Genomic DNA, 27,766 nt, shown 5'->3' with positions numbered 1-27,766 from the left:
GTTTATCCATTCTATATATAATAGTTTGTATTTGCTAACCCCAAACTCCCAATCCATCCCTGCCTCCCCTCCATCCCCCTTGGCAACCACAAGTCTGTCTATATGATCTCTCTTGAATCCAATATCATAGATTACTAATAGTCTAATTTGTAGTATTTTGTCCCATGGATGAGGGACTATATAAATCTATTTCTAATCTATAGTAGCTATGATGTCCCGTATATTTAATACATTGTGCCTTTGAATTGTAATTTGAAATGTGAGAAACAGGGATGATTCCCTAACAAGCTTTGCCTAGCCACATCATCTCCTGCCATTTTAACCTTTTAGAGGCGATAAAAAAAGAAGGGGATGTTGAAAATATAAAATAAGGGAAGAGGAAAAGAGGTAGTGAAAAGGAAGCACAGAAACTAGATTAAATCTAGAATACTCTGTGTCCTGTTTACCAATCCCACCTCATGCACTATGTAAAATCAGGTCTATACTTCTGTTGTCTTTGTCACGTATTAACGAAATCTTTTTTTTTAATAGGCGATAATGTGGGGGAGATTTTGGACAAATCTGTACCCTTTGACAGTCCCCTTTGGAGAGAAACCGAGCATAGATGTTACAAAGAAATGCAGAACCAGGTAGGAAGAAGACACCTTAAAAACCAAATCTAAATCCTCGACCTCATTTCTTTTTATGCCATCCTTCTCTTCTTGTCTTATGAAAACAGGTAAATGAGAAAATTTTCAAGCTAATTTAAATTTATTTCTTATGTAGCTGTCTTTTCATGGAAAAGTAGTTTACAATGTCAGTGACATCAAGTGCCTTGAATAAGTATGGTATTGATCTTGCTGAGAGATATTAAAAGTAGAGATGACCTGAGTTTTCCATTAAGCAATAAGATGTGGAATTATCAACTGGTTGCCATAACTCTTTCTAAAGTTAGTCATTGCGATGGACCTAGAGTCTGTCATACAGAGTGAAGTAAGTCAGAAAGAGAAAAACAAATACGGTAAGCTAACACATATATATGGAATCTAAAAAAAAAAAAAAATGGTTCTGAGGAACCTAGGGGCAGGACAGGAATAAAGATGCAGACGTAGAGAATGGGCTTGCGGACATGGGGAGGGGGAAGGGTAAGCTGGGACGAAGTGAGAGAGTGGCATGGACATATATACACTACCAAATGTAAAGTAGATAGCTAGTGGGAAGCAGCCGCATAGCACAGGGAGATCAGCTCGGTGCTTTGTGACCACCTAGAGGGGTGGGATAGGGAGGGTGGGAGGGAGGGAGACACAAGAGGGAAGAGATAGGGGAATATATGTATACGTATAGCTGATTCACTTTGTTATACAGCAGAAACTAACACAACATTGTAAAGCAATTATACTCCAATAAAGATGTTAAAGAAAAATAAAGTTAGTCATTGCTAAGTAGTCAGTAATCTCTGTGAATAGTAAAAAAAAAAAAAAACGGATATCATTAGAAGATTTTTGCATATTAAAAATCATTATTGTTAAAAATATTACAAGTCTAAAATAGTTTTTTGGTTTTTTTAAATTAATTTGTTTATTTATTTATTTTTGGCTGTGTTGGGTCTTCGTTTCTGTGCGCAAGCTTTCTCTAGTTGCGGTGAGCAGGGGCCACTCTTTATCACGGTGCGCGGGCCTCTCACTGTCGCGGCCTCTCTTGTTGTGGAGCGCAGGCTCAGTAGTTGTGGCTCATGGGCTTTGTTGCTCCGTGGCATGTGGGATCCTCCCAGACCAGGGCTCGAACCCGTGTCCCCTGCATTGGCAGGCAGACTCTCAACCACTGCGCCACCAGGGAAGCCCTAAAATAGTTTTTAAATAATCTTTTTTTACCATCTTGGTATAATTGTTTAAATTCTCTATGTTCCCTTCCATTGATTAAATAATATTATAGTTATAATTGTGTATTTTTCTTTATTCAGCTAATAGCCTACATTTCTGGGTAGGATCCATAATCATACATCTATTGGCTGCGTAAAATTTCTTCAGATGGTTGCACCATGGTTTACTATTTATGCACTACTTGTTAACAGTTTTAAATCTGTAAGCAGCAATGCAATGAACATCTTCACCTACGTAACATACTCCTAGGAAAAGTCCATAGCAGAATGAAAACGTGAAGCTGCAAGGGCCCCTAAACTCCTGCAGCTGTTGTAGCCCCACTTGGCAGTTGAGCAGCAGCAGAGGCCCATCTTTATGTAGCTCCATAGCCTATCTACGGTGTTTTCACCCCCACCATCTCTCCTAATGTTATGTTTACAACAAACCTATGGGACTGCCAGGACAGGTATTGTGATAGTTCCATGTTGTAGGTGAGGAAACTGAGGCTTGGGTAAATGATTTGTTCGAAGTCACAAAGACAGTCAGTGATAACTAAGGTTGGAACTGAGAACTCCTAATATTTCCAGCCTGGTTTTCTATCCATTCATTCTTCATTCAGCAGATGTTAACTGTTCTTGCCAGTCTACACTGTTTTAGTATTTGTTCATTCTCCTTAAGAATGCCATACTCACCAATAGCAATATTGCCTGACATTAAGCCTTTAAAGGTCAAAGAAAATATCCATAGTGTCTGTTATATCCAGTTGCATATCCCCAAGGCTGACATAGGAGAAAAAACAAACTTGACTGGTCTTTAAGATGAAAGGAAGTTTTCTGTGTCACTAAAAAGTGATTCATTAAATATCTGCCAATTATACTAACTTAGTTTGACTGAAAATGGGCCTTATCTCCAAAGAAGTCTTGGTCAGCTCCAGAGACACTGGTTCCCAGAAGAGTTTGCTGAATCGCACACACCTTCTGCTGCCCCTCTCCAGTTCCAGAACATTCTGAAAGTTTAGATTCCCATACAGGCTATGAAGCCAAGGCCCCCCTACCCATTGGCTGCTGGATCACATGTGGGCCTTTTTGGTTCCAAAATCACGCAACTTCATGTCTGCTTTATTGTTTGTGTCTTCTAATGAGCCTAATGCCAGGGCCTTGCCCACTGAAGGAGATCAATCAAGGGTTGTTGTCTTGAGTTGAACAGTTTTTAGCAAAGAGAAGGTCATTATCGTTTGTGTTTATACTTGGAACATAAAGAATAAAGACAAAAAACTTCACATATAATCTCACCCCATCTACTGTTAACATTTTAATGTATTTCCTCATTAAGATTATACCATAGAAGTGGTTTATATATTTTACTTTTTCACTATTAAATTATTAAAAATATCAATAAAAATTCTTTATAAATCTAATTTATTTAGATTTTCCATTCCACAAAGGCATCATTATTTATTTAACCATTCTGGTGGTTGTTTCCACTTTTCCCCCTATTAAAAATCATTTCACACGTTGTACACCTTAAATTTACACAATATATCAAATTATTTCAATTGAAAAATAATAATAAAAATCATTTTAAACGTAATTCTTCGACCTAATTTCTGAGAATTTCCTAGAGACAGGATTACTGAGACAAAGAGTATAAACGCTGTGAAAGCTGTCCATACATGTTGCCAAATTGCCTTCCAGAACAGTTATGCCTTTGTACATATCCAACAGAAAGAATGCTGTGATTTTAATGCTAGAATTAAATGCTGTTCTTTTTTTTTTTTTCCAGTCCTGGGATGCAAAGAGGATATTCAAGGAGGCTGAGAAGTTCTTTGTGTCTATTGGCCTTCCTAATATGACTCAAGAATTCTGGGTTAACTCCATGCTAACTGAGCCAGGCGATGGCCGGAAAGTGGTCTGCCACCCCACAGCATGGGACCTGGGGAAGGGTGACTTCAGGTAGTGAGGCTGATGTTTACACAGCTGATACTAAAATGGGAGACAATGGAGGGATGAGGATGAATTTGGATTCCTTCTCTGCTCCTCTGAGCACAGAAGAGACGAATGAATTTTCCTTGAATGAAGGCTGGGAGTCCATGAGAGCACATCTGGGCTTTCCAAGGAAAAGGGGATTGTCAGCAGGCCCTAACTTGAACCTTTAGACAGTTTGCCTCATCCGAGATGATATGCACCCATTAGAGTTGCATGGTCATGGGTATGGTGGTGCCCCCATTAGGAAAGGGTTGGTGCAAGATTTATGGAAGATGGATATGTGAGTCAGGCATTGATACCCACCTCCGTTTCCCTCTTCTGAGTGAGCTAGGACAGGTGAATAGATAAGCTGGTATGTGTCATTAAGAGAAACACAGAGAACACTCCATGGAGAATTGGAAGATAAGTGACCACACCTGGAATAGGGGTTTGGGTCAGACAGGGCTTTTCAGGTGGCATTTGAGTTGGGCTTGAAAGACAAGAAGGGTTTGGACAGACAGAGCTGGGAGGGACACCGGGCTGGGAGAATAGCAGGATCAGATGCAGAGAGGCAGGACCAGTGTTGTGTACTGGAGTCAGCAGGTTAGGCTAGAATAAAGGGCGTGTGAAGGAGGGTCTGTGTGAAATGGCAGAATGAGCACAGGCTTTCTAATCCCAGCTGTGTCACTTAATGACTAGGCAACCTTGGGCAAGGTATTTAACCTTCTTGCGTTTCAGTTTCTTTATCGATAAAGTGGAATCGTAATTCCCAGTTTGCAGGTTTGTGAGTGTCTTAGGTTGGGTTCCCTGGCTTGAGATGGAGATTCTTGTACACATGTTTCACTGAGGGAGAGCTTGCAGGCAAAGGGGAGTGAGGGAAGCAGGATGGGGCAGGGGAAAGAGTTAAGTAAGGATGTGGTCTCTGCTAGAGACTTGGCCTCAGCCTGATCCCATGGGGCTCTCTGGAGCATGATTTGTACCACAGAGTTGGTCACATCTTGAGACAAGAGGACTGGCCTTTTGTACCCCATATTACTCAGTCATTGGCTGTGGACTGCCCCAAAGTATGGGGCCATACAACCTCCTGGTTGAGGCACCTCCCATTTAGCCAAAAACACTAAAGAAGGAAGCAGCTGTTGGCCAACAGCCAGGACTCAGACAACTGGGAGATGGGTGGATCTTTCTGGTAAAGCAGATCTAGGCAGGGCCCCAGCTGCATGCGCTAGAGTAGGGGTTGGCAATCCTTTCCTATAAAGGGTCAGATAGTAAACAGTTTCTTTAGGCTTTGCAGGTCTCTGTTGCAACTACTCATCTCTGCCCTTGTGGCATGAACGCAGCCATAGATAATACAGAAACAAATGGTTAGGGCTGTGTCCCAGTAAAGCCTAATCTATCACAACAGGTGGCCAGCTGCAGGCCATAGCTCACCAAGTCCAGTACTAGGGTGAAGTTGAAAAATGAGTTAAGTGTATGTAAGCTTCCTAGCACAGGATCTTACACACAGTAGATATTAACTATATAATAGCTATTCTTATAATTGCGCCAAAAGAGTATGGAGAAAAACCAAGTTAGAGAAGGAGGTCATATTGGGGTGTACAAAGGAGGTTGAGTTTATTCCTGAGCAGCGTGAGTCCTTAAAGGGTATTTATCAGGGGGATGACGCGGTGCTCAGAGTGGTGGGAAGACTACTGAACCTGCTGAAATATGACCCCTACACTCATCTGCGTGAAATTGCTCTTGCCAAGTTGAAAAGGACCAGCACCTAATTGCCAAATGCCATCCTTATACCATTGGGCCACAACAGCATGGGGCAGTGTTGAGGAGTTGTCTTTGAAGTGCTGTTGTTCACTGGTGTCTGCATCGTCATTCCTTCTGGACTTCTTTGACTTCTCTCTCTGTCTCCTTTTCCTCTCTCCACCCTGTACATCCTGGGACCTCCTGGGGCTTTGTCCTTGGCCCTCTTTTCTTGCCATCCTACACAGCTTCATGGGCCATCACATCCACTCCCTGACTTACCTGCTAATGATTCCCAAATATCAATTTCTAGCCCTTTCTCCTACTACTACTATGTCCTGGCTGTACCAAACTGCTGGCTGTGTCCTGAATGCCACATTCTTTTCTCAAGCCATCCTCATTGAGCACTTCTAGGAATGTCAGTCTCTTGTCCCTCCCTGCCATTTGCCTGGCAAACCCCTGCATGTTGATCAAGGTCCAGCTTGCTCATTGCATCCTGAGTTATGCCCTTCCTGGGGCTTCCAGAAGACTATGCCTCCATTTACTCATTGCTGTGCCCAAGGCCATGTCTACTGATCACTTGTAGAGTACTTGCCTCAGAGTTTTTGTAGTAGATGACTCTGTTTATCGTCCTTTCTGTTAGTCTGTGATCAGGAAGACAAGATTCAGCCCTGCCCATCACTTTATATTGAGCACCTAGTACAGTTTCTAGGACGTACAAGATAGGTCCTCAAGAATCATTGGTGAATAAATCTTGGAAAGGTGATCCATGCTATGGAAATCCCATATAACTCTATTGTGATGATTAAATGAAATTCAGTGAGATTCATTTTAATCTTGCCCATTTTTGTTCAGGATCAAAATGTGCACAAAGGTGACGATGGATGACTTCCTGACAGCCCATCACGAGATGGGGCACATCCAGTATGACATGGCGTATGCCACACAGCCCTTCCTGCTCAGAAATGGAGCTAATGAAGGTTTCCATGAAGCTGTTGGGGAAATCATGTCACTTTCTGCAGCTACACCTCACTATTTGAAAGCCCTTGGTCTTCTGCCACCTGATTTTTATGAAGACAATGGTACGGACATTTTTTCATGGCCTGTTTTGGGTATTCTTTAGTCTGACATGGGCAAAGGTATTTATTGTCATGCATAGGATATATTTAATTTTTGCCATGTAAAATATAAGTTATTTATGGGTAACTGGAAATTGCTACTGGTTAAAAAAATTTTTTAAGTATATAGCATAATATGCCAGCTTCTGGTTTTGTATCTTTGAAAAGGGCATAAGAGAGGTAACTAAGTGAATGGTCTTGGGACTCTAAGAACCATCTAACAGAAGCTTTTTAAAAAGATGCTAAAACAGGCCCACAGAACTGAAATGGCTTATCCAAGGTTACCCAGCTAATTAGTGTCAGAGTTCTGACTGAATCCCCCAGTTCTAGGTAAAAACCAAAACAGTGGAGCTGGAACAGATTCTAAAAACCATTTTGCAGAGGAAGCAAACTGAAGACATGAGAGGGAAAATAATTAACCCAAGGTCAAGAAGCAACATGGCAGAACCGGAACCAGAGCCCTAATCTATAACTTTTCCCATAATATTATGCAAAGCAAAGTATAACTTGAAATTTGGGAGTCCTTAAGGAACAGGTGGTGGAATATCAAGATTGGAGGAGACTGAAACGTTTTGTTCATGTGGCTGAAGCATGAATTTGCCCTGTAACATCCCCTCAGATTCAGGCTATCCTTCAGCATCTTTGCCCGAGGCAGCCTGTTTCTCTTTGGATGGGTTGGACTTGACGGAACACAACAAATATTCATGAGATCCAGATTTTTCAGTGAGGATTCTTTCTTGTAAAAGGAGGACACTTAGAGCCAAATATGTTCTTCTTTCCCATGTATTTCTCTCCCCTCATTTTAACAATTTGGGACATAAACATCAGGTCTGCCTACTAGTACATTTAGTCGATGAGGTCAAGGTCATGAGCTCCATCCTTGTGTGGGCAATTCACTTTGCCTTGACTTCTGGCTCCAGACCCTGATGATCTCACAAGGACCTGGGAGTAGGTCAGTGTAAAGCCATCATCATGTCTGAAAAAGTTACTGTGAGCACAGACCCAGTGGGTAATAGACAAGTAGTGGCATCCTCCCATGAAGGGAGCAACAGAGGAAAGGGGGTTCACAGTAACCACACCTGTTTCCTAATTTTAAAGTATCATTCTCAAGTCGATTAACAGACCATTATTAGTTTTATCATTTTTTAATATTCCTTGACAGCAGTCAAAGATGGTTGAATCACTAAGACAGTACTAGGCATGGTTAAACCACTGATTTGAAAAACTCCTGCTTCTTTCCTTGGCTCTGGCCCTGATCTGTGAATGATGCTAAACAAAATAAGGTCCTTCATTCCTTCTCTCTCTCTCTCTCTCCTTCTCTCTTTTCCTTTCTTCTTCCAAAACTATTTATTGAGCACTTACTATGTGTAAAGCATTTTAAAAGACACTAAATACATTGGTGTGCCAAGTAGATAATATCCCTCTGCTTACATTCCAGTGAGCTTCATTTACGCACTAGATATGAGCTCCACTGCCTTTTTACATCAATAATAAAGGATAAATGAAATAACATAATTCGTTAAAGCATTTTAAACTCAGGTAAGGAAGATGTCAGTAAATTTAAAGTACATTGTACTTCTGATTATCCAGTGGATGGTTTCCTCTAGGGAGGCTCGTTTTTGTTGTTTTTTCCCTTCCCTGGTTTACTGGCTTTTGGCCACATCTGTTTAATATTTGTTTATTTAGCAAAGACTCACAGAGGACATCATGTAGCAGACACCAGGCTAGGTATACAGTCTTGAATGAGAATTGACAGTCACTGCCTTCATGGAGCTTACAAGAATAAACAGTGTGGGGCTTCCCTGGTGGTGCAGTGGTTGGGAATCCGCCTGCCAGTGCAGGGGACACGGGTTCGAGCCCTGGTCCGGGAGGATCCCACATGCCGCAGAGCAACGAAGCCCATGTGCCACAACTACTGAACCTGCACTCTAGAGCCCGTGAGCCACAACTACTGGAGGCTGTGAGCCACAACTACTGAAGCCCGCGTGCCTAGAGCCCATGCTCCGCGGCAAAGATAAGCCACCGCGGTGAGAAGCCTGCGCACCGCAACGAAGGGTAGCCCCCACTCACCGCAACTAGAGAAAGCCCGCGCACAGCAACGAAGACCCAACGCAGCCAAAAATAAATAAATAAAATAAATAAATTAAAAAAAAACAAAAACAAAAAAGATAAACAGTATGACTAGGAAAGTAGATAAAATACCCCTGATTAGCTCTGATAAGAAGTACTTAAGGAAGGCAACTGAAACTAATAAAGAAAAAGGATTAGGGGTTCCTTGTGGATTTATTTAACCTGATCTATCCAAGGCTTCACCCTACTCCAAATCCCTCAGCTGAGAAAACGAATATATACATATTATTATGTCCACTGTCAATATTTCTCATGTGATCATCTTTATAGTAAGTATATCTTGAGGAATAATATCTTGAGATTAGGAAATTATCTAATACAAGACATCCACTGTCACCCTCATCTTAATATTTATCCTTTCCCATTTTATTTTCAGTAACAGAAATAAACTTCCTGCTCAAACAAGCACTTCAAATTGTTGGAACTCTACCGTTTACTTACATGTTAGAAAAGTGGAGGTGGATGGTCTTTAAGGGTGAAATACCCAAGGAGCAGTGGATGCAAAAGTGGTGGGAGATGAAGTAAGTCAATGAATATGCAATCAGTAAAATGTTTCCTCATGAGTTTGCTGTTTATTTAAAAGCACTTGGTTGGCCTGTATACACACACTCACATACACACACAGACATCATATACTTAGTACCAGTATCTGTATTTTATTGCCTGAGGGCTTCCTCTGGTCACTAGAACCCTCCTATGGAGAAAAGACTGAGGAACTATGTGTGATGGGAATTGGTGGATAAGTACTTCAGCTCCCTCGCCCTCAGCGGGGAGAATTCTGAGGTGAGTGCTCTACATGGGATCCTAGAGTTCCTCAGTGGGAAAAGGCTCCAGTTACCCACTGTGGTGACTTGCTTGATAACACACCTTTTGGGGGCTGCTTTCCTTTTCCTGTCTCACTTCCTCACTCCTTTGCCTGTGTTTCCTGGGATCACGTCCCAGGGTCTGGTCTCAGGGTCTGTTTGGGTGAGAACCCACCTAAGACAACTAGCACTGGAGTTCTCAGAGAATTCTTCCTGGTCAGAATAACTGGGATTTCAGTGGCTAAATCTTGAAATCTAGTGATGTGGGGCTAAATATGTGAAAATGAGAGAGAAGTGTATTCAGGCTAGGGGAATGCCATCACATACCACACACACACACACACACACACACACCACATTAACTGCCTCCTTTTTATTTTTTAAGTCTCCATTTGGGAGCTTTCTCAGATAATGTTTCCTTGGCTCTGCCCCACCTCCCAGCAGGGTCAAGTGACATAATTTCTCATGCTCTATCTTAAGTATTGAGGCACCCATTAACCTGTGATATTATTTAGGAAGTGATCAATTCATTCATTTTTATTTTTGCTTTTGTCCATTCTTTGAAACAAAAATATTAACCCCACATTTTAGGTAAAGCACTGGGGAATCCGATGCTGATCATTTCTGATGTTCTCCTCGGCTTCAAAGAACTTGTAGTCTATGGAGGAATGCGGGAAATGAAACCGCTGCAACGTGTTGGGTTGTGATGGGAGAATGTGGGCATCCATGAGCATCCAAGGGGGGATCCAAAACCCTGGCTGATAGGTCAGATGAGGAGAAGCATCCAAATTGAGCTTTGAGAAAGATGTGGGATTTAACCAGGGGTATGTAGAGGGGAAGGGAGAGAATTCCAAGCTAGTGAGAGCCTGCTGTATTTGGGCAACAGAGGGCGATTCCTTCCAATAGTTTCAGCGCTACCTCATTCATCACCGTATCCCAAGTGCCTTGCACAGTGCCTGGCACATGAAAGTATGAAATAAATGATGAAAGTATTACAGAAGAAGATGGAAGGAAGGAAGTTAGGAAAGAAGGAATGAATGAACAAACGAACGAATGAATGAAGGAAAAAAAGAAAGAAAGCTTCTCCTCACCATCTATTAGTCAGACTCCTGTCAATTATTTTTCTTTATTTTTCCTCTCTGTGGTGAAGATCTACCATTATAACATTCAGCCCCATATCCGTAAGTTGAAGTCAGTGCCACTCTTCTGCCAAGATTCTCTCTGGTGACATAAACCCTCCTTGGGAGGGAGGAGGCAGCATCTGTAGTAGCTGTTGCTAGCATTTGAGTAGTACTGAAATTATGTCTATCATGATCCCACAATCAGAAAGGACGGATGTACTCACTTTAAACAAGGCCAAATACATGGTTTCCCTACCTTTTTTTTCTGATTGAATTAATTTTTGATCCCTTTTAGTTTATTTCCAAAGGTACATGGAATCAGACCCTTAAAATGATTCATTAATGCATTAATTACTCTGTGCATTCAGTGAATCCATGTGAGGTCTTTTCTTAGCCTTGGCCATCGTGTCTGGCACTGGAACTGTAAAGATGACCAAAACACAGCCCCGCCCGCTAGGTGCTCAAGTCTCCAGGGCAAGAAGGAGCTGTATGTGAATAATTACAAAACGGAGAGAGAAATGGCAAAGGAGGCAGAGCTAGAGAAGGCCAAGGGAGCTGGAGGGTTCACTGTGCTGACAGGTGGTTGGGAGCAGGGGCAGGCCTCACAGAGGAGGGGACACTTGAGCTAGCCTTGAAGAATCAGTGAGATTTCAATTTTAGAAAATTCCGCCTACCAGGAGCCCATAAAATGTGGTGCCGGAAAGGAATTATTAGGACTTTCACTGTATGTTTTTGGCCACGCAATGCACTTTATTAAATTAGTATTTTGAAGGTACAGCTATTTTCCAATGCTGTAGACTGGCTGAATTTAAAAAATAAAGAGATGACTACATGATGCACTTTATTCTGTAATTCTTTACACTGTTTCAATTTCACCTGACAACCAATTTCAGTAGAAATGCCATTGGCTGATGACACTGCACTAATGGCACCATCCATACTTTCTCACGATGAGTGACCCAGAGCTAATGTATCTTCTTTTTTCCCCAAAGGCGAGAGATAGTCGGGGTGGTGGAGCCTCTGCCCCATGACGAAACATACTGTGACCCCGCGTGTCTGTTCCACGTTGCTGAAGATTACTCATTCATCCGGTAAATGACAGTTTTCTTCTGTTTCACTTCTAGGATTTGTGGACAGAGTGACAACTCTAATTTCTTTTTCTATCTCCATTCACCTCCCCCTTAGATCCTCAAAATAGATGATCAGTTTCAATTCGATTTAACTCAACACGATGTATTGAGTTAAATAAAACTTACATGAGATCTTTTCTCCCACCATCAGGGAATTTATAGTATCCTTGGGAGAAATAGAAATATATTTTTGTTTGTCTTCTTGTCACTGACAGAGTGCAGGGTGATTGTAATAGAGTATTTTTATTTATTTATTTATTTATTTTGAGTGACTAATATGGTTTTTTTTTGAATTTTTGAATTTTATTTTATTTTTTTATATAGCATGTTCTTATTAGTCATCCATTTTATACACATCAATTTTGTTTATCTTCTCAAAGAACCAGCTTTTAGTTTTATTGATCTTTGCTATTGTTTTCTTTGTTTCTATTTCATTTATTTCTGCTCTGATCTTTATGATTTCTTTCCTTCTGCTAACTTTGGGGTTTTTTGGTTCCTCTTTCTCTAATTGCTTTAGGTGTAAGGTTAGGTTGTTTATTTGAGATTTTTCTTGTTTCTTGAGGTAGGCTTGTATAGCTATAAACTTCCCTCTTAGAACTGCTTTTGCTGCATCCCATAGGTTTTGGATTGTCGTGTTTTCATTGTCATTTGTCCCTAGGTATTTTTTGATTTCCTCTTTGATTTCTTCAGTGATCTCTTGGTTATTTAGTAAGGTATTGTTTAGCCTCCATGTGTTTGTGTTTTTACGTTTTTTTCCCTTTAATTCATTTCTAATCTCATAGCATTGTGGTCAGAAAAGATGCTTGATATGATTTCAATTTTTTTAAATTTACTGAGGCTTGATTTGTGACCCAAGATGTGATCTATCCTGGAGAATGTTCCGTGTGCACTTGACAAGAAAGTGTAATCTGCTGTTTTTGGATGGAATGTCCTATAAATATCAATTAAATCTATCTGATCTATTGTGTCATTTAAAGCTTGTGTTTCCTTATTAATTTTCTGTTTGGATGATCTGTCCATTGGTGTAAGTGAGGTGTTAAAGTCCCCCACTATTATTGTGTTACTGTCGATTTCCTCTTTTATAGCTGTTAGCAGTTGCCTTATGTATTGAGGTGCTCCTATGTTGGGTGCATATATATTTATAATTGTTATAGCTTCTTCTTGGATTGATCCCTTGATCATTATGTAGTGTCCTTCCTTGTCTCTTGTAACATTCTTTATTTTAAAGTCTATTTTATGTGATATGAGTATTGCTACTCCAGCTTTCTTTTGATTTCCATTTGCATGGAATATCTTTTTCCATCCCCTCACTTTCAGTCTGAATGTGTCCCTAGGTCTGAAGTGGGTCTCTTGTAGACAGCATATATATGGGTCTTGTTTTTGTATCCATTCAGCAAGCCTGTGTCTTTTGGTTGGAGCATTTAATCCATTCATGTTTAAGGTAATTATCGATATGTATGTTCCTATTACCATTTTCTTAATTGTTATGGGTTTGTTTTTGTAGGTCGTTTTCTTCTTTTGTGTTTCCCACTTAGAGAAGTTCCTTTAGCATTTGTTATAGAGCTGGTTTGCTGGTGCTGAATTCTCTTAGCTTTTGCTTGTCTGTAAAGCTTTTGATTTCCCCATTGAATGTGAATGAGATCCTTGCCGGGTAGAGTAATCTTGGTTGTAGGTTCTTCCCTTTCATCACCTTAAATATATCATGCCACTCCCTTCTGGCTTGTAGAGTTTCTGTTGAGAAATCAGCTGTTAAACTTATGGGAGTTCCCTTGTATGTTATTTGTCATTTTTCCCTTGTTGCTTTTAATAATTTTTGTTTGTCTTTAATTTTTGTCAATTTGATTACTATGTGTCTCGGCGTGTTTCTCCTTGGGTTTATCCTGCCTGGGACTCTCTGCGCTTCCTGGACTTGGGTGGCTATTTCCTTTCCCATGTTAGGGAAGTTTTCGACTATAATGTCTTCAAATACTTTTTCAGGTCCTTTCTCTCTCTCTTCTCCTTCTGGGACCCCCTATAATGCGAATGTTGTTGCATTTAATGTTGTCCCAGAGGTCTCTTAGGCTGTCTTCATTTCTTTTCATTCTTTTTTCTTTATTCTGTTCCGCAGCAGTGAATTCCACCATTCTGTCTTCCAGGTCACTTATCCGTTCTTCTGCCTCAGTTATTCTGCTATTGATTCCTTCTAGTGTAGTTTTCATTTCAGTTATTGTATTGTTCATCTCTGTTTGTTTGTTCTTTCATTCTTCTAGGTCTTTGTTAAACATTTCTTGCATCTTCTCGATCTTTGCCTCCATTCTTTTTCCGAGGTCCTGGATCATCTTCATTATCATTATTCTGAATTCTTTTTCTGGAAGGTTGCCTATCTCCACTTCATTTAGTTGTTTTTCTGGGGTTTTATCTTGTTCCTTCATCTGGTACATAGCCCTCTGCCTTTTCGTCTTGTCTGTCTTTCTGTGATTGTGGTTTTTCTTCCACAGGCTGCAGGATTGTGGTTCTTCTTGCTTCTGCTGTCTGCCCTCTGGTGGATGAGGCTATCTAAGAGGCTGGTGTAACCTTCCTGATGGGAGGGACTGGTGGTGGGTAGAGCTGGGTGTTGCTCTGGTGGGCAGAGCTCGGTAAAACTTTAATCCGATTGTCTGGTGATGGGTGGGGCTGGGTTCCCTTCCTGTTGGTTGTTTGGCCTGAGGCGACCCAACACTGGAGCCTACCCGGGCTCTTTGGTGGGGCTAATGGCGGACTCTGAGAGGGCTCACGCCAAGGAGTACTTCCCAGAACTTCTGCTGCCAGTGTCCTTGTCCCCACAGTAAGCCACAGTCACCCCCCGCCTCTGCAGGAGACCCTCCAACACTAGCAGGTAGGTCTGGTTCAGTCTCCTATGGGGTCACTGCTCCTTCCCCTGGGTCCCGATGCATACACTACTTTGTGTGTGCCCTCCAAGAGTGGAGTCTCTGTTTCCCCCAGTGCTGTCGAAATCCCGCCAGCCTTCAAAGTCTGATTCTCTGGGAATTCCCCCTCTCGTTTTCAGACCCCCAGGCTGGTAAGCCTGACGTGGGGCTCAGAACCTTCACTCCAGTGGGTGGACTTCTGTGGTATAATTGTTCTCCAGTTTGTGAATCACCCACTCAGCAGTTATGGGATTTGATTTTATTGTGATTGCTCCCCTCCTACCGTCTCACTGTGGCTTCTCCTTTGTCTTTGCATGTGGGGTATCTTTTTTGGTGAGTTCCAGTGTCTTCCTGTCGATGATTGTTCAGCAGTTAGTTGTGATTCCGGTGCTCTCGCAAGAGGCAGTGAGCACACATCCTTCTACTCTGCCATCTTGAACCGGCAGGCCAACTAATATCTGTAATAAAGCATTTTTAACTTGAAGTCCCAAAACCTATGTTCTTCCCCTATTAGATCCAGATCTTGAATTTGTTGAGTCTCAGTTTCTTTCTTTCTTTTTTATTTACTTATTTAATTGGTTGCGCCGGGTCTTAGTTGTGGCATGCAGGTTCTTTAGTTGTGGCATGCGGGATCTTTAGTTGCGGCATGCGAACTCTTAGTTGCGGCCTGTGGGAATCTAGTTCCCTGACCAGGGATCAAACCTGGGCCCCATGCATTGGGAGCATGGACCCTTAGCCACTGGACCACCAGCTAAGCCCCGAGCCTCAGTTTCTTTATTTGTAAAGTGGAAATAATATTGTTGATCTGCCATAAGGACCGATTGGCATCATTTATATGAAAAGGCTATAAATCTGTAAAACACAATACAAATGTGAGCTAACATTTAACAAAATAATACTGCCTTTTTGTCAGCTGATACATGAATGCAAGTATGATGAGTCTGTAGGGTTCATGTTTGGGTCTTTCTGGAGGGAAAAGAGGTTTAACTGGTACTTCTTTGGTTACTAGGGCTTCAACATTTAAATATATGCCCCAATCTTTGATTCTACCACAGAAACTAAACACAGGACAACTATTTTTTTCTTTATCTCTTTTACAGATATTACACAAGGACCATTTATCAATTCCAGTTTCATGAAGCCCTTTGTCAAACAGCTAAACATGAAGGTCCCCTGCACAAATGTGATATCTCAAATTCCACCGAAGCTGGGCAAAGGCTGCTGTAAGAGATGCTTCAAAATATTGAACCTCTCATTCCTATTTAATTTTACCCATTTCCATGCCTAGGTTTGAATTTGATTTCTTTGTTCTTAGAAGAAAATTGGGGGCCTCAAAATGTTCTCATCCACAAATTAAATGTTTGTTTCGTGGTCACACAGGAACCTGGACCATGTGATGGCTGGACAGGCCACCTCCTCTCTCCATGTCATAACTACAGAGCTCTTTTTGTAGTAACTGGAGGGGAAGAGAGATTGAAGGATGAATACATCTGTTAACATGGCTTCTTTTCTTATTTGCCAGGAGCAAACTTAGGCAAGCCAAAGAGGAGAAAGCATAGATTGTACATGTAAGTGGGTGTACATCTGGAATCCCTCAAAAGGCCCTGAACCCACCCTCCCCTTTTTTCATGTAGCCAAATGCTGCACCTTGGAAAATCAGAACCCTGGACCTTAGCATTGGAAAATATTGTGCGAGTAAAGACTATGGACGTAAAACCACTGCTCAACTACTTTGAGCCGTTGTTGACCTGGCTGAAAGAGCAGAACAGGAATTCGTCTGTGGGATGGAGCACAGACTGGACTCCATGTGAGTACATCGAGTTGACACATTTCTAATTGCCCACTTTCTGCTTCCCCTAGTGCTCTCTGGCCCCAGTCTCATGGGACTGTGACACAGCTGAATATGTTCTCCCTCTACTTAGCCCCTGTACTATGGTGGTAGCTGCCATTTTATCTGGGAGGAAACACATTTGTTGAGCAGCTACTATGTACCTGGCACAGTGAAAACTACCTCTCTCTCTCTTTTTCAAGTCTGCTTTACTAGCCCCATATTTAAAATAAAAGAGTCTTTAACAGTCTCCAACCCACTGTATTCGAATCCTGCTCTTCAAAGACAAGTACTTTTAACAATTTTAATGCTATTGCCTCTTCTTTCTGGTGGCCACATTCATATTTTTAAACAATTTGTTTATATTGTCATTTCCCTATAGCTCACTTTTAGGCATGCACTTCTGCCTACTCTTCTGCCTCCTTTTCTCATTCTCCCAATTAGGTTTAACACAATTTTTCATAGAGAAGTTATCAATATTTGCATCATTATGCTTGCAGAACCAATATACTATTTTATATCCTTTCTTATGTGGTTTTTTGTTTGTCCTGGAGTTTCTATTGTCTCATGTTTTTTGTATGCCTAATTTGCTATGTACGTCACATTCATCTTTTTCAACTATTCCAACATATCTATTCTTTTCAGTCTCATTTTTTCCTAAAGAACTCCCTCTTAGAGTCCTCCTATCTCAATCTGGACCACAGTTTTCATCCTGAGTCATCCCTTTGCTGCTGTCCTGGGTTGAATCCACTGCTTCCTGGATGCCATGTCTTCTTTCGTGAATTACCTCTTGCTTTGCTGCAGCACAGCCTCCAAGTGACTTTCTAAGCAAGAGCTCATGGGGTAGGAACATCAACTGTTCCCCAAAGTGTCTTTAACCAGACCTTGAGTTTCATTCCCCTTGTTTTCAGTCCAGTATCTTCTTCCCACCCCCTACTGTACCTGAATCCCAAGCCTCTCCAGGATTCTGTGGGACTTTGGGGGTCTGTGCTGCCTGTGTATACACATTAGGGCATGGCTTCCTGACCCTTGTGAAAGCACTTGCCACTCCTCCATAACTTCTCATTTTCCAAAAGTGTGTTTATACCTTAAAAAATTCCTTTACTATCACTTTAGTGGGATCTTGGGAGAGGAAGGAAATAAACACACATGGTCAATGTGTCATCTGTAACAACAGTCTGTTATTTCTCTTTAATCAGATTCTGACCAAAGCATCAAAGTGAGGATAAGCCTAAAATCAGCTCTTGGAGAAAAAGCTGTGAGTATTCTACACAGCGCGTCGATGACTTTTCAACGCATTCCCTTAAATAGGGCACAACAAGCCCATTCCAGTGTGGTCTAAAAGATGAGAGGATACATGGTTCTCTTAAAAAGCTCTAGATTCTGCCCTTTGGCTTTGGGGTTGTTTTTTTTAGGAACACATTCATTCCTTATTGGATTGGCTATGCCTCCTCTTTCCTTGTGACTTTGAAGGTGTTATGAAGATCAATAAGAAAACATCCAATCTTAAGTATCAAATACCCACCCTCCCAATTCCCTCTAATCACCATTACTTGTATTTGAGGAAGAGGACATGGTTATGTTTTGAGAGATTGCTTGCTCTTAGAAGCACTGTAGGCAGTTTTGCGTTGTTTTGTCTTAGTCAATCATCTATATCCTGGAAGCTTGTTTTAATCTTAGACCCCGGCCCTGGACCTGCTTAATCGGAATCTGCATTTTAACAAGCCCCCCGGTGGGTTTGTAGATGCAATAAAGACTGGGAAGCTCTGATTTAGAACACAGTTTCTCAAACATGGCTGCACACTGGAGTCATTTGGGATTTTTGAAAAATATCAGTGCTTGAATCCCACTCCCAGAGATTCTGACTTAATTGCTCTGTGGTGTGGCATCAAGTCATCAAAGCTCCCCAGGTGACTGATTACGGCACAGTTTGAGAACCACTGATGTAGAGATGCATTTCAGGACAACAGAATGTTTTACAGAAAATCAGATTACTTACACCTTCATGTGAATTACTTTAATCAGCTATTCCTTTCTCCTAAACACCTGTCTCAGGTTATCCGGTTTGAAGCAACCTGTCTCAGGTTATCCAGTTTGAAGCAGTAGCGGCTTTGATTGGGAAAGAGGAGAGGAGAGGGTCGCCCCAGGCAGATGGGGATCAAAGGCGTGGGTGGGCTTGTGGCATCCTGCAGGCTTTGCAGGATTAGAGGGCAGCCTGGCACTATTGGATAAAACAGTCCAAGGTGCTACAGAAAATTGTTCTTTGCGTTGGATAGACCCAAAGATGGCATTTGTACCCCCTTACTTTTCCTGGGAAGTTAAATATTGTCCAAGGTTCCACAGTAGTTGTAGTGTATTTTAGTGTAATTTTCATAGATAAGTAAGACATCTAAACATAAATAACATAGTAGGAGTAAAAAAGGAACATTTAAGAAAGAAATAATAAAAATGGAAGTGCATCACTTCCCAAACTCTAAAAGTTCATGTTCCTATTTCTTAACAATCATTGAGTGTCTCTGGGATCATTTCTCTTTCTGTCATATTTTTATTAGCTCTTCCTTGGACTAATGAAATTTAATTATTTTAATTTAAAGGATCTGGTAGGTCAGGATCCTTTTCAATTATCTTCTTTTTTCTTGACATGTGTCCCCATGTTCTCTTTCCATGCAGTGAGGGATCAGTAACCTTCAGAGGGGTTGATGGTGTAACATTCTGAGGCCTATTCACTGAATGACAGGTTGCTTTGATGAGACCAGAACCATACTTTTAGCCTGAATAACTGCCCAGTTCAAGCTATTTCATGGCAAAGTCCACCTGGATCTTTGACACTAATTTGGGAACTTGGCCTTTGCTTTTTTTGAATATAGAAATAGTAACCAGAATATTAGTAATAATATTAATAATATCATTATTACTATTAAAGCAACTTTTTCCAACAGCTGTGTGATATCAAGCTGGGGTCAATGTAGCAATCCTTTGAAATCTTTTTTAAAATTTATTTTTATTTATTTTATTTATTTTTTAAATTAATTTTTATTGGAGTATAGTTGCTTTACAATGAAATCTTTTTTTTAAACAGCTAAAATTTTAGATTTACTTCTGAAAATGTAATTACATTTTTTTAAATTGAAGTATAGTTGATTTACAATGTGTTTCAGGTGAACAGCAAAGTGAATCAGTTATACATATACACATATATTTTTTTCAGATTCTTTTCCCATATAGGTTATTACAAAATATTGAGTATAGTTCCTTGTGCTATACAGTAGGTCCTTGTTGGTTATCTATTTTATATATAGTAGTGTGTGTATGTTAATCCCAATCTCCTAATTTATCCCCCTTCCCCGCTATCCCCTTTGGTGACCATAAGTTTGTTTTCTACGTCTGTGAGTCTGTTTTTGTTTTGTAGATAAGTTCATTTGTATCATCCTTTTAGATTCCACATATAAGCGATATCATATGATATTTGTCTTTCTCTGTCTGGCTTACTTCACTTAGTATGATCATCTCAGAATTGTTTTTCCTAGAAGGGGAAGGAGAGATGCAAACTTCGTGCTATTCATGATCTCTACTGCCATCTACTGGAGGAAAGAGTGAACGCTTTTTTTCTGTTTGAACAGGTTTTTCCTGGGCTATGCAAATACACAAGCCATTGGTTTAGCACTGAAAAACAAGAACAAATTACCTTGTTTACAAAAAAATTTTTTTCCTTTGAACCTCAAGTTTCTTCTTTTTTTTACACTAACACATATCCAAGAGTTTACTATAAAAATAGTAAAAACTCAGCACATTTGTCTACAGTATATGGACATTTTAACCAAAACCAATGGCTCACATGACTCCCACCTATAAACCTTCCCTCCGGGTGATTATTTCAGCTTACATCAAACTAAATTAAAAGGGCAGTGAACGCCATGGTTCTTAAAGCGTGGCTGCGCGACCCGCAGCATTAGCACCACCTGGGAGCTTGTTAGAGATGCGATTTCTTGGGTCTCCTCCCAGACCTTCTGAATTAGAAACTCTGAGGCTCAGGCCCAGGATTCAGTGGTTTAACAAGCCCTCCAGGTGATGCCGATGCACACTCAAGTTGGAAGTCACTGACTTCATGCAGAGCAAGAATCTTTGGCATATTAGACAATTTAAAAATAACGCTTGTGGGGAGATCCCTGGCGGTCCAGTGGTTAGGACTGCGCGCTCTCACTGCCAAGGGCGTGGATTCATTCCCTGGTCGGGGAGCTCAGATCCCACAAGATCCCACAAGATGCACGGCGCGATCAAAAAAAAAAGCTTTTAGAATATCAGGTTTTAATGTACCCCATGATCTCTACTGAGCAGTGTTTTTGTTTTGAATTTGCAGTATGAATGGAATGACAATGAAATGTACTTGTTCCGGTCGTCTGTTGCATACGCCATGAGAGAGTATTTTTCAAAAGTCAGAAACGAGACCATTCCTTTTGGGTGAGTTGATTTGCTGTGCTCTCAATCAGTATTTCCCTTACTCTTGGGTCTAAGAAAATATTATGCTTCAACTTTTATTCAAGTGAAATTAAGAAAAACCTCCTAATAACTTTTAAATCTCTTTGATCTCCTGGAATTTGGGCCAGTCTATTTAGGGATGATTGTGACTTATTTGACTTGTAGGTGACAAGAGCATTGTTATTATTAAATGGCCCTCTCCTCGCCTCTCTCCTCCCTTTCCACCCCCTTCCCTCCTCTCTCCTCTTTTCCTCTCCCCTTCTTTTCCCCAAATGCTCTCATCCACCCTCAGCACTGAAAAAAAAAAAACGCAGAAATCTCTGCTTTCATTCATGAGCTTATATTCTAATGTATCTGTTTTGTGTGTGTGTGTGTGTGTGTTATAGACAATCGACAAAATATGTAAATATGTAAGTAGTAGAATTCGATGGTGATAAGTGCTAGGGAGAAAAATTCAACAGGAAAGGAGCTAGGGAGTGCTGGGTGTGTGTGTGTGTGTGTGTGTGTGTGTGTGTGTGTGTGTGTGTGTGTGTGTGTGTAGGGTTCAATTTTAACTAAAATGGTCAGAGAAAGCCTTGTTAATATTTGAGCAAATAGCTGAAACAGGAAAGAGAGTCAGAGGTGCAGACTATGTGGGGAAATGTTTCAGCTGGGAAAATAGCAAGTGGAAAGATCCTGAGGAACAAATATCCTTCACCTGTTGAAGGAACAGCAAGGAGGCTAGTGTGGCTGGAGCACAGTGAGCTAATAGAAGACCAGTGGGAGATGTGGTCATGGTGGGACTGGGCCAGGGGGGTGGGGAGGCGAGAAGAAAGTTCATGTGCGCCTCCCAAGCCGTTCTAAGGCCACTGGCTTTCCTTCTGGGTGAGAAAGGATCTGAGCCCTGTGATCTGCCTTGGGTTTTATTAGGGTCAGTCTGGCAGCTGTGAGAGCAGAGTCTTGTCACATCGTACTGTAAACCCCGCTCCTCACCCTCACCGTGGGGGTAACATGACGGTTTTTGCTGGGAGGGGCAAGGTTCGAAGATATCAACGATTCCTTGCTGATTCTGCTACTGCTTTCAGTTTGAAATTTTTCTATGATTGGAAAAAAAACCCAAACTGTTGTTCTTATATGGTGGCAGAACTAACAGCGCCAAGACTTGCCGTCACACCTTATGTAGTTGAGTTCGTGTGCTTTGGGCAGTGTTAAGCTTGTTGGGACAATTACATCCTTCCATGACGGGCCCTGCCCCATGTCTCCCTACTTTACCCTGTGATCCTCCTCCCATCTCCTTTGCACCAGCAGGAGAAGGTTTCATTCTCTGTACAGTGTCCTCTGTGCCACCAGGGAAGATGCTTCTTTTGTTTCTCCACAGGGAGAAGGACGTGTGGGTGAGTGACTTGAAACCAAGAATCTCCTTCAACTTCTTTGTCACTACACCTAAAAATGTGTCTGACATCATTCCTAGAACTGAAGTTGAAGAGGCTATCAGGTGATATTTTACTTTCTAATGCATGATAGCAGGGCAAGGGGGTCCCCCAATGCAGCAACAGCAGTAACGAATATTTGGTGTGCTTTTACAGTGCCAGGCACTCTTCTGAGTCATTTACATGTTTTTCCTCATCTTAAAAACTTGGGTTTTAATTCCAGAATCTCATAGCAAGGGGATTGTCTTAATTGGGTTTATCCAGATGCAGGTCCTTAGACAAGGATTTGAGTGTAAGTAGTTTATTTGGGAGGTGACCTCAAGAAGCGCGGATGGAGGAATGTGGACAGGAGACAGAATGGAAGGAAGGTAGTAAAGGACACGTTATGAGCAAGTTACCGCTGTGGGCAGCTAGAGCTCCATTCTGCTGGGAATTCTGGGAGACGGCGTAGAATATGCACCTCAATTGTCCCATCAGAGCTGGGGTATTTATTCACCACCTCCCATCAGTCACTGGTTGAGAACTGCTTACAGGGGAGACTAATTTCCCAGCATTGCTGGCCTGCAGACAGGGTTGAATCTTGTGGCCTGAGAATGCTCTCGGGAAAAGGCAGCAGGTACTGGCTGAAGGAAGTCTGGCCAGCACACCCGGAAAATGGTAAGAGCAGAGGGCACGTGGGCAGGTGTCGCCATCATTTGCTGTAGGGACTTTGATGTAGGATCCATTTAACTAACCGAAGTCTGAAACAAGGTGGGCAAGGATAGGATTCCTTAGACACTGGTTAGCCTCCATACCAAAAGAGGGACTTGCTATTGGTGGTGAGTGTTCAGAAGGAACAGTTTTCCCAATTTGCCTCAGCTGTTTCCCAAAACAGCAATAGTGAAGAATGGATAGATGTAGGTGTTTCCCCTTGTCATTAAAAAAAAAAAAAAAAGAAAGAAAGAAAGAAAAAAAAGGCTTAAGCTACTCACTACTACAGGAAGTGCTCACTAGGTGGCACTCTTGAGCTGCTGTTCATCTTCGGAAGCAGAAACAAGACTTGCTGGGCAGAGTGGGCCTAGAAGATCTGGTTTAGTGGGGTTTACAACCGGAGCACGCCCAGAGACTCACTGGCTGCCTCCACATGACTTGTCCTGGGGAAAAGCGCCCGCTGAGATCATCATGAAGGAGCCCCGCCCTCCTGCAAGCTACAGGGGCCCTCAAACTTCCTGTTTCCAGAATGCCCAGACTCTTTCAGGCAGAGGTTGCCAGGGGTGACATGGCTAATGCTGCTTTGACCTCTCTCTCTCTCTCTCTCTCTCTCTCTCTCTCTGGCTCTCTGGGTGGACTTTGACCGCCTCCTGACCTGCCCTATACCCAAGGGCAGGAGGATGTGATGCCAGACACTTTGGTTTTCAATCTAGAATATTGAACATTTCACTGTTTTTTGTTTTAAAAATAATCCTCACCTTTTTTTTTGGCAAAGCCTCCTTCCCTGTATTCCTCCCCAGTGCTGCCTTTTAGTGATAATTTTGGATGTCAACACCTTTCATTTGGAAAATACAACTGTGGAGACTTGTGTAGAGGGACTGATTCATTTGTAGAAGAGGTGGATGCAGTTGTCCTTTTCCATTATTTGATATAACATCATTGTAGGCATACCCTGACAGAAGGGAAATTCTTACCAAACATGCTAACTTTGCCTTTACAACCCAGGAGTCACAGATGAACAAATGCCAACCATTTGCACGTTTCCACACTTGCAGCCTAATTTTCCAATGGAGCTGTTTCCAAACCTAATCTAGGTTACAAGATATGAAAGATGTATAATTGTCAAAACTCAAATCTTTCACTGAACCTGGTTATTTACTTTGATTTCATTGCTTTTTTAGGTATACATTTTTAGGATAAGCCTTATCAACTCCGTTTGGGAACAATGATATAAGGAGTAAATAATTGCACACAGTTTTCTTTTGCCTAAGTGTTTTGCTTTTGGGAATAGGATGTCCCGGGGCCGTATCAATGATGCTTTCCGCCTGGATGACAACAGCCTGGAGTTTCTGGGGATTCAGCCGACGCTGGGACCCCCTTATGAGCCACCTGTCACCATATGGCTGATTATCTTTGGGGCCGTGATGGGAGTGGTAGTGATTGGCATTGCCGTGCTCATCTTCACTGGGATCAGAGATCGAAGAGAGTAAGTGACCTTTCTTAGACTTATCTAGCCTAAAACAGAAAGGTTTAGGGAAAACTAACTGGAAATTTTGCAGTAAGTGGTAGGTTGTACAAGCCAATTTCTTACTTGGACAATTTCGCAGCTAAATATTCTTATGCTTCCCCTAGAAATTTACCAGATTTCATCAGCACTTTGCCTCCCTAGCAAAGCCCCACCGTACAGGACATGTCCAGGCTGGAGTTGGCTGGTGTGCCCTGGTAAACTCCAGCCTGGCCCACAGCATCATTGCCCCACTGCTAAGAGGCACTCCAAGCCCAGCAGGAGTGAGTGGGCTCAGGGCATTATCCTAGCTGATAAGTCCTCCTCGGTCCAGAACTGACCTTAGAGGCTGGATTAGTGATGGATTTGAACTGTGAAATCATTCAAGAATGAGCTCTGAGATTTGCTTCAAACTGCTACACTCGAATCCTCTTCATCCCTCCTCTGATAGCACAGACGCCCTACTATCCCCTCAGTTCATGGGTCAGGCACCCTCTAATTTGTTCTTGAGTTGAAGATCCAAGTTCATGGAGGATTTAAATCACCGGAGACCTGATGTATAGTCTTGCCCTGCCACTAGATTTGTTTTCTGACCTTGAGACATCATTTACGTTTGTTGGGCTTATATCATTGAAGTTAATCATATTTTATAGCACCTAACAAAACTCTCTGCACACTTTCGGTTGTTTAAACATGTTCTTTAATTTTTACACGCACTAGTCTATTTTGCTCAATTTTCTTCACTATATTATTTGTTCTCCCAAGTAACTTCATTTTTAAAAATAGGCATTTACTAGAATACATTCATATAGTTAAAATTTTTTAAGTACAAAAGGATACACAGAGTCTTCTGTCACTCTTTGCTTCCAAGTTCCCTTCCCAAAGCCAACAAAAACGATCGGTTTTTAAAAAATTTTTATTTTATATTATAGTTGATTTACAATGTTGTGTTAGTTTTAGGTGTACAGCAAAGTGATTTAGTTATACATATATCTCTTCTTTTTCAGATTCTTTTCCCATATAGGTTATTACAGAGTATAGAGTTCCCTGTGTTATACAGTAGGTCCTTGTTGATTATCTGTTTTATATACAGTAGTGTATATATATTAATCACAATCTCCCAATTTATCCCTCCCTGCCCTTTCCTCTTTGGTAATCATAAGTTTGTTTTCTAAGTCTGTGAGTCTTTCTGAAAAACGATCAGTTTTTTGGAGACCCAATGAATCAGAATCTGTGTTTTAGTAAGACCTGCAGACTTGGACACACATTACAGTTTAAGAAGCACTCCTCTACATACTAAAAACTTGCACATGAGACGCTCTTCCAAAGTTAATTCATTAAAGAAATTATTTGGAAGCCCCTCCTTCATGCTACACACTATGTTAATAGAAGGTACATAGAAAAATAAGACTGTCAACCCTGCTCATGTATTTCTTACATTAGTGTTCTCAGTGATTGTATGATGTAAATATGTAATTATCTTCATGTATATATAAAACTGAGATTCAGAGAGGCCAAGAAACTTTCTCAAGTTTGCACGGCTAGTCAGTAACACATGAGGATATATGCTTGGTTTCTAAAGCTGGTTATTGTACTACAAAGCAGGCCTACCCTGATCTTTATACTTTGGAAGTTGATACTTTAGTGGGGAAGCTTTTTAAAATGAAGTGATTGGCTGAATGACCACTGAGTTCCTAAAAATAATAATAATGGTCAACATTTATTGAGGATTACATGCCGAGTACCGTGAGTACTCTGCCAGCATTATTTCGTTGGCTTCACATGATTGCCATCATTTGCCGAATAGGCAGACTGAGACACAGAGCCCCCTGCTCTCTGACTCCAGAGCTTATACCCTAACCAATCTCCTGTGCTCTGCCAGCCATCGTGCCGACCAATCATGGGCCTAAAGAAGTGAATCCGATGCACTCTGGCTGCCTATAGTCCATTGAGAGGGGACTGGTATGCAAATGAGTACAGGTGATTAGATGCTGAGACGAAAAAGATGCCTGGGCCCAGTGGAGTCCAAGCGAGGCCGTGTCATTCTAAGATCACAATATTAAGGTGATTTCACTTTATTTAACAGGAAAAGTCAAGCAAGCAGTGAAGAAAATCCTTATATCTCCATGGACTTGAGTAAAGAAGAAAATAATTCAGGATTCCAAAATAGTGGTGATGTTCACACTTCGTTTTAGAAAAATCTCTTTTATTTCCTCTTGAGGTGATCTTATTGTATGTAAATGTTAATTTCACAGTACAGAACATAGGAGATTATAAGGATGTCATTAAATGTCAAAGCTATGGCTCTGTTCAGGAAAAGCTGTCCAAAGAAGACATGCCTGAGGAGAGGGCATCTTCACTTGCATCGCCTTTAGTATTTGTTTCTGCCTCAGGATTTGACTTTTCTGTTTCCTGAAAGAGGTGTTTCTATTTGAGAATAGAGAAAGTTTGTCTTTGGCCTCACACGCTGCTCGGGGGTAATAGAAATGGAAATGTCCGCTGTGTTGCTGGAATTGAAAAAAAAGGAGACATGGCAGGAGCAGGTGTTGGGCTCTGGTGTGGAACCTGGGTGGATCGCTCTTAAAGACGGTGCCTGTGAACAGATGGAGCTGCAGGGATGGAGAACAGCACGCACTGTTCACTTGGATTTAATTCAAGTGTAAAGGATGTCATGCTCTCTTCACATTAACTTGATCTAAGTACTCTAGTGATTTCCCCCAGTGATGATTGGACTGGAACATGCCTTCTTCAGGGTGACAGGGCTACAGAAGAGAGAAGAACCCAGAGAGCCATTGGAGGACACCGCCTTCTCACTTCCAAGCTGCTTGATCACCATCTTCCTGACAACATCAAACTAGCCCCAGGGGCCTCCGTGAACCCCCCTCCAGAGCACCCGTGATAGAAACGCACTTCGTTGCTCTCTAACTGTGGAGTGCATGGAGGTCCCAACTGAATGTCACCCTCTGAAGTGGGCTCCCAATCTCTTAAATCTTTTGTATTTGCCCACAATGTCTGAGTGGTGCTGAGCACGAAGCAGACACTCAGTAAATACTCGATTTACACACCCGTGTGGTCTTATGTGTACTTCCGTGCTCGGGTTTCTGTGGCTTCAGTCTGCTTTTCACTTCCAGGGACA

At 41.6% G+C, this 27,766-nt stretch overlaps 1 protein-coding gene across 1 annotated transcript; it reads left to right on the top strand.

Annotated features, from left to right (window-relative positions):
• The first annotated feature begins 91 nt into the window (after positions 1–91).
• Positions 92–27,694, top strand: ACE2 (angiotensin converting enzyme 2). The gene is given in 13 exon segments (XM_082375734.1): positions 92–607; positions 610–629; positions 3,621–3,790; positions 6,392–6,618; positions 9,161–9,305; positions 11,701–11,799; positions 15,824–15,946; positions 16,358–16,530; positions 17,751–17,809; positions 20,909–21,009; positions 22,385–22,501; positions 24,418–24,612; positions 26,717–27,694. Coding segments are annotated over 13 exon segments (1,608 nt in total). The 5' UTR covers positions 92–537; the 3' UTR covers positions 26,826–27,694.
• The last annotated feature ends 72 nt before the right edge of the window (positions 27,695–27,766 follow it).

This window comes from Balaenoptera borealis, assembly GCF_965194805.1.
Source record: "Balaenoptera borealis genome assembly, chromosome: X".
NCBI classification, from domain to species: domain Eukaryota; kingdom Metazoa; phylum Chordata; class Mammalia; order Artiodactyla; family Balaenopteridae; genus Balaenoptera; species Balaenoptera borealis.
The sequence above is the reverse complement of the archived record's forward strand: the minus strand, read 5'-3'. Positions and strand labels throughout refer to the sequence as shown.